Genomic DNA, 13,930 nt, shown 5'->3' with positions numbered 1-13,930 from the left:
GTTTTACTTTCCAACTGCTGTTTGGAATCCTATAACATATACAGTCAATCCACACTCATCAAATAATAGCACACATTAAAAACCTTAAAAGCATGTATAGTCACTGCTAGTTATAATGCAATGCATTGGAAACAGACTAAGTTACCTGTAGTAATCACCCAGCACTTAACCCTTTTTAAACCCATCCATTATTTGAATGGAAGCAAGTTACTGACAATTCATAATTAGAAGTGTGTGACTTATTCAAATTTCTCTTTATATAAGAAACTATTTGGCCCATTAAATCTCTCAACTCTAACAACATTCTCAATAGTCTTTATTTATTTCTCTGTAACCCATTCTTTCTCACATTCCTATCAATGATGTTACCCTCCAATCCCTCTCCCATTCTACTGCCATCTGTCTTCACATGAGACAATCTACAGTAGCCAATTTACCTGCTAAGCAGCGCATTTTTAGGATGTGGGAGACAAGAGCACTTGGGGCAAATGCAGTTGGTTAGAGGGAGAACGTGGTAACGGCAGCTTGGGTCAGCATTGAACACGGGTTACTGGAGCAGTGCAGTAACAGCATTAACTGCTGCACAATTGCATTACACCTCGTGTCTTGATACCGTCTACTGATACTTAACCAGGAAAAATAGTTTTCTTGAACGTGACAAATCATATACAGTGGATTCTGATTAATTAGGCCATTGATTAATTGAGGCAGTTACTTATTTATGACAGTTCTTAAAGAACACAAACTAATCGAGAAAATAGTCACAATTCCATTCCTTCATGTGGGACACTGTGCTGCTCAATTGGGATAAGAGACTGTTCCCAAACAGTTTCTAACCAGCATCAGTCATATGAACTTGTGTAACAGTTAGACACTACTCTATGCTGAGGGCAAATGCTTTTTTTTTTAAATAGCATCAATTGCATGTGTTTGTGTTCAAAAAGCAGTGATTGTTGTCACTGATATTTGGGGAGAAGTAAGCAGTATGACAATTCGGAACTGATTTGCTCAGTGCAGTTTCAAGCATTCATGCTTGAAGACGCTAGAAACAGTCGGGAGTGAAAATGAAATGATTTTACTATTTCAACAAGTTATAAACTATGAAAAATTTGAAGGTATTCATGATCATTTTAAATATTACAATAAAAATGAAGATTTGGAGTATGCAGTCATTGAAAGCGTTGTATGAAGGCAGGCCATTATCTGCAAGAGGTATCTGCACTGATTTTCCTCATTTCAGTCAATCAAGAGAACATGGCAATGTACACTGGATGTATTCTTCCATCAATAACTACTAAGAACTAATACAGTTTTATAGTGCTGTAGTAATATTGGTAGTTTTCTAATTTCTTCTGTATTTAATTTAAATACATACATAATTTGTTACTCAGATAAATGGTAGTTTGCCTTTTCTGTACCTTTGTAACTATTTTCATGAAACTTCAGCTAATTGGGGCAGCCACTTAATTAGGACAAAATGTACTGGTCCCATTGTGTCCCAATTAACCAAAATCTACTGTTTATCAGGAAGCAAAGAAACCATACACAAAAAACTGAAAATAGATTTCAAAATTAACTTGCAAGCTGGATTCAACAAACTGCACAATCTTCCTGCTTCATTGTGTTCTCATCTTGCTTTTTTCCAACAATTCCCTGCTTAAATGTCAAAAAATCGAACCAGATTTAGATATAGCCTATTCTAAATGGAATTAACTCCCCCCACATAATTCTCATGTCTCAGTATAATCTTTGATCAAAATTTCTGGATCAATATTGCAAGTACATGGCTCAATCCAATTACTTTAACCCATTCAACTTCATCTTAATTTTAATTTATTCAAACTCATTACAAAATTCATCTTCTTTTGGCATCTTCATTTAATATACTTCCACTTCCATTCAACACACCTTGAAGAAGAATATTTACTTATTTAGCATGAATTTTACAAAAAAGGATGTTTTACTAAATTGTTCAAACCTTTCCTTCAGCATCTTGCTTAGAAATATAAATTACCTCCTCTACCTCATTTAGACTGATGTCGTTTACACATAGATCCAGAACAGTACACCTATGACCTTCAGCCACAAACCACCATCATGGACCATCAGCATACAGGGAGCTACTGTTAGTCATCCTTCACTCTTTGTTTCTCCCTCCTTCTCTCTTACACACACACATTTTCTCTTTCCATCTCATACAAACACACAGAGATGCTTATGCCCATGGTATCTATCATCTACATCCTTCTATAAGTGATTTCCCCTCATTATTTCCTAACATTAATTGAAATTCTGGAAGAGTGCAGAGTGCTGCATTGTGCCAAAGCTCATAATACTTGAATATAGCTGCCTCATGCATTTATGGTTATTTAAAGTAAGGAGAAAGTAGTTAAGTCAAACAGGACCATACTGAATAACCTGACAAATTGCTTTTCATACCACTATTACTTTTTGGCAGGCAGCAGGCAAGAGCTGCTCTCCTGAATCAAGATTAATTTTCAGATCAAGACAAAGCATACCAGTAATAAGGATTGAAACCTTTTCTTTCCCTTTGGACTACCATCATCAACCTACCCAGACTATGTACAGTACTGACAAATAAAGAGGACAGCTGCCCAATAATGCGTCAACCTCACAAAATCACATTGGCGCCAGCATTTACCCAGACAAGCTATCAATATGAACTGTGAGTAAGTTTATCAATTAAATAATGAGGATGTTTGCAATACCTTTCCCAGCAATGTATGAGCAATATTCTCATTTGGGATCGTTTCCACCAGAAGCAAAATGTTGTAGATGTGGGAAATATGAAGTGAAACAGAGAATGCTGGAAATGCAGGACAGGCAGTATCTGTGAAGAGAGAAACAAAGGTAATGTTTCAGATTAATGACTCTTGATCAGAACTCATTTTTTTCTGTGCAGAATTGTAACATATTTCCACACAGCACAATTCCCCATACACCAATGGTTGTGGTTAAGCTTGTTTAGGAAATCTTTATAATTTAGATAGAACCATGAAATCGTAAACATCAGTTATTGTCAATTAACAATTTGAAGTTTCTGGTCCTTTAGCATGATCTTCCTAGACTTCAAGTCTCAAGGAGATTGGCTGAAATTGCATGTGCCACAAGAAAATCTGCCAGTACTGCAGGCTGGAACATTAAATCCACCAATACAACACAACTACCATTCAAGGCTGACAGTGAAGCAATGAACAAGGACATTACCAGTGAAAATGAAAGGTAACAAATGCATAAGTGTGACTGAAGCGCAGCAGTCAAAGCCATCAATGCTGCACAACAAGGTAATCAAAATCACTGATGCAGCAAGGAAGATAGTCAATGCTACCAGTGATGGAGAATACGCTGTTGATCTGCCAGTGCATCAGAAAGACTTAAACTGAGCAATGTGATAAGGAGAGGGGATCAATGTTTGTGCTCTAGGGTTACCTATCAATGTCATCGATATCAGACCTATTTGACATCAGCATATGGTGCCACTAAACAGGGTACTCCTCAGTTATGAACTTCCTGAACTGATGGTTATAAATGTCTTTCAGAAATTAACATTGTTTTATGCAACTTTTAATAAGTTAGAGAAGCAGATATATGAGCCTCCTACAGTTCTATTATCTCTTATGCAACTTCCAGCTGAGACTAAGTACCCTGAAATATCATAGTTAAATATCTATTTGACTTGTAAGGTAGAAAATGAGATTGCAAGCCTCAAAGTTATGAGTGAAAGGCCTCGGGGCCATTATGTTCATTTTACAAAAATCTATTTAAAATAAGTTTTTATTTCAACGTATAATGGCTTTTCCATCATAGTGAGGGATGCACACTTGAAGAATGACAGCGGCTTTGGTGTCTTATTGCCCATTTAATCACAGTAATCAAAACACATCGCTACCACCTTTTCAGGAAACATTCTGAGGCAAATTCATGCATCTAGTGCAGGGTTTCCCAACCTTTTTGTGCCATGGACCAATGTGGACTCCAGGTTAACAACCCCTGATCTACTGAAAGATTCTACAGATGAGAAGTTTAAATACACTTTTCTATGTTAAATCTTTAAATGAGACATAATCATGGAAATGTCAAAAAATTGCAGAGATTTCTATTCATTCAAAATATGTGGGCTTTGTTGTTGGGAGCAATTTTTTTTTCTGCTCACAACTAATTGGCTGTCACTTGAAGAACTGCAGTCTAAGTTCAAAACTCAGTTTATCACATCTACCTGTTGCCTTTGTCCTTCTAGAGGTTACAGAATTAATACACTGTTTGGTAGATGTTATTCTCTGTAGCACAAGGCATCGGAATGGAGGAAATAAATGTGTCAGGTGGATGTCAGATTGCCAACCAAGTTAACTGCTTTACCTTAATGAATGGAACTCCTTGCATGTTGCTGATGTTCATATTTGTTGATGAGTGGACTTCAGAACTCAGGATCTGGGTCACTCACATTGGATTATCCAGATTATGACCTGCTTTCCAAGACCCATGATGGTCCAGCTAAGTCTGTGGTCAGTGGTATCACCCAGTTTGTGATGATGGGGCGCAGTGATGCTATTGAATGTCAGGTGCCAATGGTTAAAATCTCTCTCGTTGGTGCTGTTTATTCCCTGGCATTTGGGTATATGCAGAGCTGGGCTGCTTCTGAGGAGATGTTTAAATCAGGGGGATATAAAAAGGCTTTGAACCAGATAGCCTTACTTGAATCAATTTGAGCAATGATGAACAAATCTTTGATAAGCAAATACTTAATTGCATAGTTAACAATGCCTTCCATCACGTCACTGATATTTGAGGGTAAATTTATGGGAAGGTAATTCAGTGGATGGAGTTGTCATGTTTATCAATGGCATTCCTGCAGAGATTTCCACTTTATAAAATCGATGCTGTACACAGCAACTTAGCGAGAATTGCAGCTATTCCTGGAGCATAAGTCTTCAGCACTGCAGTTTTGGTGTTGTCAGAGCTCTTAGTCTTAGCAATATCCAAGGCACTTAGCTTTTTCTTGCTATGAAGCAATCTGAATTGGCTGCAGACAGGCGTCTATGATGGTGCACCTCAGGTAGAGTGCTCTGATAATTTTAAATAACGTTTTCAAATGTTTCACCCTGATCTTATATTATTCAACTGGCTCCACCAAAAAGAATGGGAGTATTCATGACACCAACTACTCTCACAGGATGTTTGCTTACCTTCTGTCTTGACCATCAGTGGCAGGGCTATTGATGTTTGATATGATCCATTTGTTGCAAGACAGCTCAGTGCTGTTGAAGACGTATTGCATCCTTAATATTCATTATAATAATCACCTAATAATCCTGCATGGTATCTCTACTAGGTTGGTACAGCATGCTGCACTTTGCAAGCTCTGGCACATTATACATTTATCTCCAGCTGGGCCCTTGTAGGGAGTTTTGACACAAGGTTGCAATAAAGTTCTGCTACTGCCAATGGCCAAGAAACCGTAACATTTATTATGCTGGTGTCATTCAATGATAAATAGTGTCCACTCTGTGAAAACAGGAATTTGACTGCCCTGTGGTTGGTCTTACCTACAGTTTGTAACAGGCAGCAAGAGGTGACTGGACTAAATCGATCTCTCTCTTGTTAGTTCACTCATGTTAGTTAGCTCCCCTCACAACCTGTGGAAAGCACAAGATTTTCAGAACTTAAGTAATTTCCGTTGGGAATGGATCCTCCAGGTAATTCTTAGTGATGTATATTAGAGAGTATATTCTATGCCCTTGTTTTACTGAGAACCGCGACTGAATGTTATAGCACTGTTGAACATGGAGAAATAGTGAGGTACAAGGGAAAGTAGATGCCCCTGTCATTAATAGGAAGTTTCTATGGCCATGTTTGATATTCATTGTCTCTGAATCAACGCTGAGATATCTGCGCCTTCAGGACAGAACACACCTAGAGTAGAAACAGAGCTGTCAAAGATGTTAACTATAATGTACATTCTATTTCTTAATTAGTGTGGCAGTTCTTCAAATTTTGAACTATGCCAAATGTTAGTGAAAAGAATTTACTTTTGTAGTGTCCAAGATCATGATTAGGTCAATGACAAATAATCCATCTTCTTTTATGATGATGAAGCATTTTTATGTAGTAGGTTGAAAGAGATAGCCTGTTTACTATAGACTCCTTTGTCCATTAAGAAAGAAAAAAAGCTTCCTTTGAAACTAATATTATTTATCTGACAACCACAATTCTAAACCCAGGAAAACCACACAAATTTGGTGCTAACAGTGTAGTTGATGGTTAAGAATGCAATATTTAGAATTAATTGAAATGCTAGTGGCATAAGAATGACCTCAATCTCATCACTGCTTCCTACCATCTGCACTCAGGCAGCACTCACTGTGAAATGCAACACAGTGCACAGGAAATTCCCAACTATCTTCGCACCTGCACTATGACTTGGTCAGATGGTGGCAGAAGATCAAGTGGAGAATAAAGATAGAGACAAACCTTCAGCCTTTTCAACACTTCCACTCACCAAGCATGAGTTACCCGCACTTAGAACAGGAGAAAACACTAACGGTAATCCTTGCCCATTGGGATGAAAGGTCATTTGTGAGTTCACTGGAGAACTCCAATGAGAATGTGAATTAACTAGCTTAGATGGTGAGGTTGATGTATATCCACAGTGAAATGGTTGTTGCAGTCAGAACAACACCATGCAATGTTCATAACAACAGGGGAGTTCAGCACTGGGCTTATATTGAGCTTTGTATAAAGACAGGAGGCCATCCTTTCCAACAGACTGCTAATGATGGAACAGGGAACACAGCATCTAGTACCCAGCATTTCAGATTTTAACAGAGCTCCAGCAAAATTTACCCAAAGTCTGGCTGTTGCACTGGCAGCTCAAATCTGAAATACAAGCTAGCTGCGTCCAGGCTGTTGGTACCAGTGTTTCAAAGAGGCTCACAGGGCAAGATGGCACTCCAGCAATCTGTCCTCTGATGCAGACCACATATAAATAGTATGAAAATTGTTCCGCTGAGCATTAATATGTTGATCTCTCTTACTCCACCAGTGCCATTGCTGTTGTCTTTCAGCCAGCCAGGTTAGCATCCTGCTCTTGTGAAGTTAGGAACAGGAAGGGGTCAGTAACTCTACTGGGTGTTTTTTATAGACCACCTAATAGTAACAGGGACATCGAGGAGCAGATAGGGAGACAGATTCTGGAAAGGTGTAAAATAGCAGGGTTGTCGTGGTGGAAGATTTTAATTTCCCAAATATTGATTGGCATCTCCCTAGAGCAAGGGGTTTAGATGGGTTGGAGTTTGTTAGGTGTGTTCAGCAAGGTTTCCTGACACAATATATAGATAAGCCTATACGAGGAGAGGCTGTACTTGGGAAATGAACCTGGTCCAGGTGTCAGGTCTCTCAGTGGGAGAGCAACTTGGAGATAGTGATCACAATTCTATCTCCTTTACATAGCATTGGAGAGGAATAGGAACAGACAATTTAAGAAAGCATTTAATTGGGGTAAGGGGAAATATGAAGCTATCAGGCAGGAACTTGGAAGTATAAATTGGGAACAGATGTTCTCAAGAAAATATATGGCAGAAATGCGGCAAATGTTCAGGGGATATTTGTGTGACATTCTGCGTAGGTACGTTCCATTGAGACAGGGAAAGGGGACCTTGCTTTGTGGATCCAAAATTGGCTTGCCACAGAAGGCAAAGAGTGGTTGTAGATGGGTCATATTCTGCATGGAGGTTGGTGACCAGTTGTGGATAGTGTGGAGGGCTGTCAGAGGTTACAACAGGACATTGATAGGCTGCAAAACTGGGCTGAGAAGTGGCAGATGGAGTTCAACCCAGATATGTGTGAGGTGGTTCATTTTGGTAGGTCAAATATGATGGCAGAATATAGTATTACTGGTAAGACTCTTGGCAGTGTGGAGGATCAGAGGGATCTTAGGGTCTGAGCCCATAGGACACTCAAACCTGCTGCACAGGTTGAATGTGTGGTTAAGAAGGTGCATTGCCCTTCATAAACCGTAGGATTGAGTTTAAGATCCGAGAGGTAATGTTACAGCTGTATATGACCCTGGTCAGACCCCACTTGGAGTACTGTGCTCAGTTCTGGTCACCTCACTACAGGAAGGATATGGAAGCCATAGAAAGGGTGCAGAGGAGATTTACAAGGATGTTGCCTGGATTGGGGAGCATGCACTATGGGAATAGGTTGAGTGAACTTGGCCTTTTCTCCTTGGAGTGACGGAGGATGAGTGGTGACCTGATAGAGGTGTATAAGGTGATGAAAGGCATTGATAGTGTGGATAGTCAGAGGCTTTTTCCAAGAGCTGAAATAGCTAAAACAAGAGGGCACAGTTTTAAGGTGCTTGGAAGTAGGTACAGAGGAGATGTCAGGGTAAGTTTTTCATGCAGAGTGGTGAGTGCGTGGAATGGGCTGCCAGCAACAGTGGTGGAGGCGGATACAATAGGCTCTTTTATGAGACTCTTGGATAGGTACATGGAGCTTAGAAAAATAAAGGGCTATGGGTAACCCTAGGTAATTTCTAAAGTACGCACTTGTTCGGCACAGCATCATGGGCCGAAGGGCCTGTATTGTGCTGTAGGTTTTCTATGTTTCTATCTCCAGAGTCAACTTGGAAGAAATCAGAAGGGAAGCGGTGGAGGGGAAGTGGACAGCAGTAGTGACAGGGAATTCCGTAATTAGAAGGGTAGACACAAGATTCTGTGGACGTGAAGGAGACATACAGATAGTATTTGCTTCCCAGATGCCAGGGTCAGGCGCCACTCAGATTGGGTCCACAGCATTCTAAAGCGGGAGGCTGGGAAGCCAGAAGTCTTGGTACTTATTGGCACCAATGACAAAGGTAGGAAAAGGGAGGAGGTCCTGCGAGAGAATTTGGGAAGTTCGGTATGTTCGTAATCTTTTGATTGCTGCTCATGCCATGTGCCAGTGAGGATAAGAACAGAATAATTTGACAGACGAATGTGTGGCTGAGGAACTGGTGCAGGGAGCAGGGCTTCAGCTTTCTGGATTATTGGGATCTCTCTAGGGAAAGTAATAAAAGAGACTGTTTACACCTGAACCCTGGGAGCGGAGTTTGGGGGCGGGGGGGCAGGGAGACCAGTATCCTGCAGGTAAGTTTGCGTGAGCTTTTGATGGTTTAAACTAATTTGACAGAGGGATGGGATGGGAACCAGAGTGATAAGGCTGAGGACAGGGCAGCTGGTGTGCAAGCAGATGCAGTATTTAGTGAGACTGTGAGGAAGGGCAAGCAGATGATAAGGCAAAATTACAGACTTTGGGATGAGTTGAAGTGTAATGTGGAGACAAAATCAAAAAGGGTGATGAACACAGGGCTGAAAGTGTTATATTTGCATTCAACAGATGGAATAAGGTAGATGGCTGCAGTCGAGAGCTTAACATCCAAGAATACACATTGTAGCAAAAGAGCAGGCAGGTAGGCATCAGGTGTGGAATGGCTGTGTTGTTGAGGAATTAATCAAATCTTTAGAAAGAGGTGACATAGGATCGAAAGATGTAGAATCCTTATTGGTGGAGTTAAGAAACTGCAGGGGTAAAAATACACTGATGGGAATTATTTAAAGGCCTCCAAACAGTAGACAGGATGTTGGCTACAAATTACAATGGAAGGCAGAAACAGTATGCAAAAAGGGCAATTTTACAATAGTACAATAGTCATGGAGGATTTCAATGTGCAGGTAGATTGGGAAAATCAGATTGGTGCTGCATCATAAAAGACAGACTTTGTAGAATACCTATAAGATGGCTTTTTAGAGCAGATTGTGGTTGATCTCACTAGGGGAAAGGCTATTCTGGATTGGATGTTCTGTAATGAACCAGATTTAGGAAGTTTAAGACAAAGGAACCCTTAAGAGGCAGTGATCGTAATATGATAGAATTCAGCCTTCAGTTTGAGAGGGGGAAGATTAAGTCAGATGTATCAGTATTACAGTAGAGTAAAGGAATTTATGGAGGCATGAGAGTGGAGCTGGCCGAAATTGAGTGGAAGAGGACACTAGCAGGCATATTGGCAGACAGTAATGACCGAAGTTTTTGGGAGGAATTACGAAGGCACAGGATAGATGCATCCTAAGAAGTAGTAGTATTTTAAAGGCAGGATGAAGTCAAGGGAAGTCAAAGTCAATATAAAAGTTAGAGTGAGAGCTTATAATAGAGCATAAATTAGTGGAAAGTTAGAGGATTGGAAAGCTTTTAAAAACCAACTAAAAAGTCATTAGGAGGGAAAATATTAACTATGAAGGTAAGCTAGCCAATAATATCAAAGAGGATTCCAAACAGTTTTTCTGAAATATGAAGTATAAAAGGGAGGTGACAGTAGATATCTGACCACTAGAAAATGATGCTGGGGAAGTATTAATGGGCAACGAGGAAATGGCAGATGAACTAAGCAAGTATTCTGCATCATTCTGCACTATGGAAGGCACTAATAGCATGCCAGAGGTCAAGAGTGGTAGGGGGCGGAAATGAGTTCAGTTGCTGTTACTATGGAGAACGTGCTTGACAAGCTGAAAGGTATGAAGTTGGATAAGTCAACTGGACCAGATGGACTATGCCCTAGAGTTCTGCAAGTGGTATCTGAAGAGATTGTGGAGGCATTAGTAATGATCTTTCAAGAATCACTAGATTCTGGATTTGCTGTACGTGAGGCTGCTTAACAAGAGACCATGGTATCACAGAAAAGGTACTAGCATAGATAGAGGATTAGCTAATTGGTAGGAGAATCAAAGTGAGGCTTTACTCACCAGTTGGCTGCAAGTGACTAGTAGTTGTGTTCTTCAAGGGTCGGTGTTGAGACTGCCTCTATTCACATTATATGTCAATGATAATCTTCTATCAATGTCAATGTCATGTAGATGATGGACCGATAGCTTGTGGCCAAGTTTGCAGATGACACAAAGATAGGTGGAGGTGCAGACAGTGTTGAAGAAGCAGAGAGGATGCCAAAGAATTTACACAGATTAGAAGAGTGGCAAAGAAGTGGCAGATGGAATATAGCATCGGGAAGTGTATGGTCATGTTCTTTGTTAGAAGAAATAAAAGCGTAGACTATTTTCTAAATGGAGAGAAAATCCAAAAACTTAGGTGCAAAGGGACTTAGGAGTCTTTGTGCAGGATTCCCTAAAGGTTAATTTGCAGGTTGAGTTGGTAGTAAGGAAGGACTGTTAGTACTTATCAATGTGCAAAAACTTCTAGAACTGCAAATTGAGGTCTAAAAATCATGTCTAAACCCCTTGAACAACTTAATTATGGAATTTACGCAAAATAAAATTTGACTAGATTCTTCTAAATAAATGAAATGATTCATCATGTGAAGCAAATGGTGAATATGCACAAATGATATGGAAAAATATATGTTTGAAAAATAAACACTTGATTACTCACTGAGATTCAGCTAAAATTGCTGATAAAGTTCTTGAGGGAATGTAGCTCCAATGCAATCTCACTGTTGTTCAAAAGGATTGTGGTTGAATTGTGACCCAAATTCAAATACTTCCTTGCAACACATGATTCACAAAAATCAATCACTTTCATACTGTATGTGAGCAAAACAAATAAAGATGATAACATTTTAATGACTGTATTACATAGTTACCAAAGATTCTATGGCACCTTCTGCATCAAATTTTTTAAACTTAGGTGGCGGTCTACTTTATCTTGTTTTGGTTCCATAATAAATCAATATACACTTGTCGGTACAGGTGCCCCCGCTTTTCGAACGTTCGCTTTATGAAACCTCACTGTTACGAAAGACCTACATTAGTACCTTGTTTTCACTTTCAGAAGGTGTTTTCACTGTTACGAAGAAAGGCAGCGCGCGATAAAAAATCAGTGCGCGAAAAAAGGCAGCGCGCATCCCGAGCAGCCGTTCTCCCCCCCCCGCCCAGATTCGGAACTGCATTGCTTAAACATGTTGCATTGAGCAGCCGTTAGCAAGATGAGTTCTAAGGTGTCAGAGAAGCCTGAAAGAGTAAGGGTGTTACACTTAGCATAAAACTAGACATAATTAAGCATTTCGATCGTGGTGGACGAAGCAAGGACAAAGTGAGTTTGGCTTGTGGAAGCTGACGAAGATGATGTTGAAGAGGTTTTGGCATCCCATGGCCAAGAACGAATAGATGAAGAGCTGATGCAATTGGAAGAGGAACGGATAACAATCAAAACTGAATGCAGTAGCGAAAGTGAAGCAACTACATGAGATTTTCACTGCAATGATAAAGTACAACTTTAATTTTGAAAGGGTACATAGGTTTACAGGATATTTGCAGGATGTTTTGAGTCCTTACAAACAACTGTATGATAGAAAAATGCGCGAGGCTCAGCAGTCAAGCAAGTCTTCCACATCAGCCACGGTGGACGACGAACCTTGATCTTTGACATCAAGGCGGGCAGTCATAGGAGAAGGTGAGCTGCCTGCCCTGATCAACGATGAGATGACACCCCCGTGTCCCACCACCCTAACACCCGGGCCCCGGACAGATACTGTACCAATTCGCGGAGAATGCAGCAGTAGCCGGGAGGCACACAGCACATCTTTAAGAAAAAAGCCGAAATAAACAAACTAATTAATTAGGTGCCGCCGACACGTAAATGTCGGCCCAGATCAGTGCCGATTTCCGATTGCATTGCCTCTGATCTGGGCCGACAATTACGTGTCGGCAGCACCTAATTAATTAGCTTATTTATGTCGGCTTTTTTCTTAAAGATGTGCTGTGTGCCTCCCAGCTACTGCTGCGTTCTTCACGGCAATGTATCAGGTCAGCGGCCCAGAGGGTGGGGGCCACTGCACCACCCAGCCTGCGACGACTCAGTCTAACACACCATCATCAGTTTGCTCGGCAAGCTGTCTTCCTGATTCCGGTAAGTGATACTACACTGTACATACATGATTTCTACTTTATATAGGCTGCGTATTTTTACGTGTTATTTGGTAGATTTGGCAGCCTCATAGTTCAAAGGTTACTGAAGAGTGTGTTTATGCCAACAGCGCTTGCGTGAGATTTTCTGCCGAGAGCACTTGCGTGAGATTTTCGCTATGGAGATCTGTGGAGGCAATCATTGTAGAGAAGTATTTCTACTTTATATAGGCTGTGTATTTATCATATCATTCCTGCTTTTACTATATGTTACTGTAATTTTAGGTTTTATGTGTTATTTGTCATGATTTGGTAGGTTATTTTTGGATCTACGAATGCTCACAAAATTTTCCCATATAAATAAATGGTAATTGCTTCTTCGCTTTACGACATTTCGGCTTACAAACCGTTTCATAGGAACGCTCTACCTTCGGATGGCGGGGGAAACCTGTATTGATATTCACTTGTGACAGACTTATTAACTTATTTACTCTATTAGCATATTTTGTAATTTAACAGTTGCAGGTAAAACTCGGTGGGCAAAAGGTGTAGGTCAAAGTATCAGCAGCTGATCCAGGGTCTTGAACTGAACTGCTAACCTTTAGATCCAAAGATGCTAATTGACCAGCTGAGTCTTTTTCAGCATTCTGTTTTTGTTCTAGATTCCAGCATCTGCAGTCCCTTCTTTTATAATCTAATGTTTCAATTCACATTGCTTGTTGCATCACTTTTCTTTCTGTCATTTGCAAATGATCCACCTGATCCTCCATAGCCCCTTGCAATACTTTGCTTTAGAGGCATACTACCATGGCAGTAATACAACCTGTCAAAATGCTTTCCACTGAATATATATAGAAATTTGTGAGAGATTTGGCCCAGGATAGTTCCTCTAAGATGTTGACACCCAGAAACTTACAGCTCCTCACTTTTTCCACCATTGACACCTCAATGAGGATTGGTGTATGTTCTCCTGACTTCCTTTTCCAGAAATCCACAACCAATTCCTTGGTCTTGCTGATGCT

The 13,930-nt window shown here is 40.3% G+C and overlaps 1 protein-coding gene across 2 annotated transcripts in view; it reads right to left on the bottom strand.

Moving 5' to 3' along the window:
• LOC134354273 (protein inscuteable homolog) overlaps positions 1-13,930 on the bottom strand; it is a 433,993-nt gene that overhangs the window by 318,668 nt on the left and 101,395 nt on the right. The window contains exon 2 of one of the 2 annotated variants that reach the window (XM_063063187.1): positions 2,730-2,851. In XM_063063187.1, coding sequence (XP_062919257.1) covers positions 2,730-2,851 — 122 coding nt within the window. Of the gene's footprint in view, positions 1-2,729; positions 2,853-13,930 lie in introns of those variants that run through there. The other variant, XM_063063188.1, reaches the window with a different exon arrangement.

Source organism: Mobula hypostoma, chromosome 11 (assembly GCF_963921235.1).
Source record: "Mobula hypostoma chromosome 11, sMobHyp1.1, whole genome shotgun sequence".
NCBI classification, from domain to species: Eukaryota; Metazoa; Chordata; class Chondrichthyes; order Myliobatiformes; family Myliobatidae; genus Mobula; species Mobula hypostoma.
This window is presented reverse-complemented; position numbering and strand designations above follow the sequence as displayed.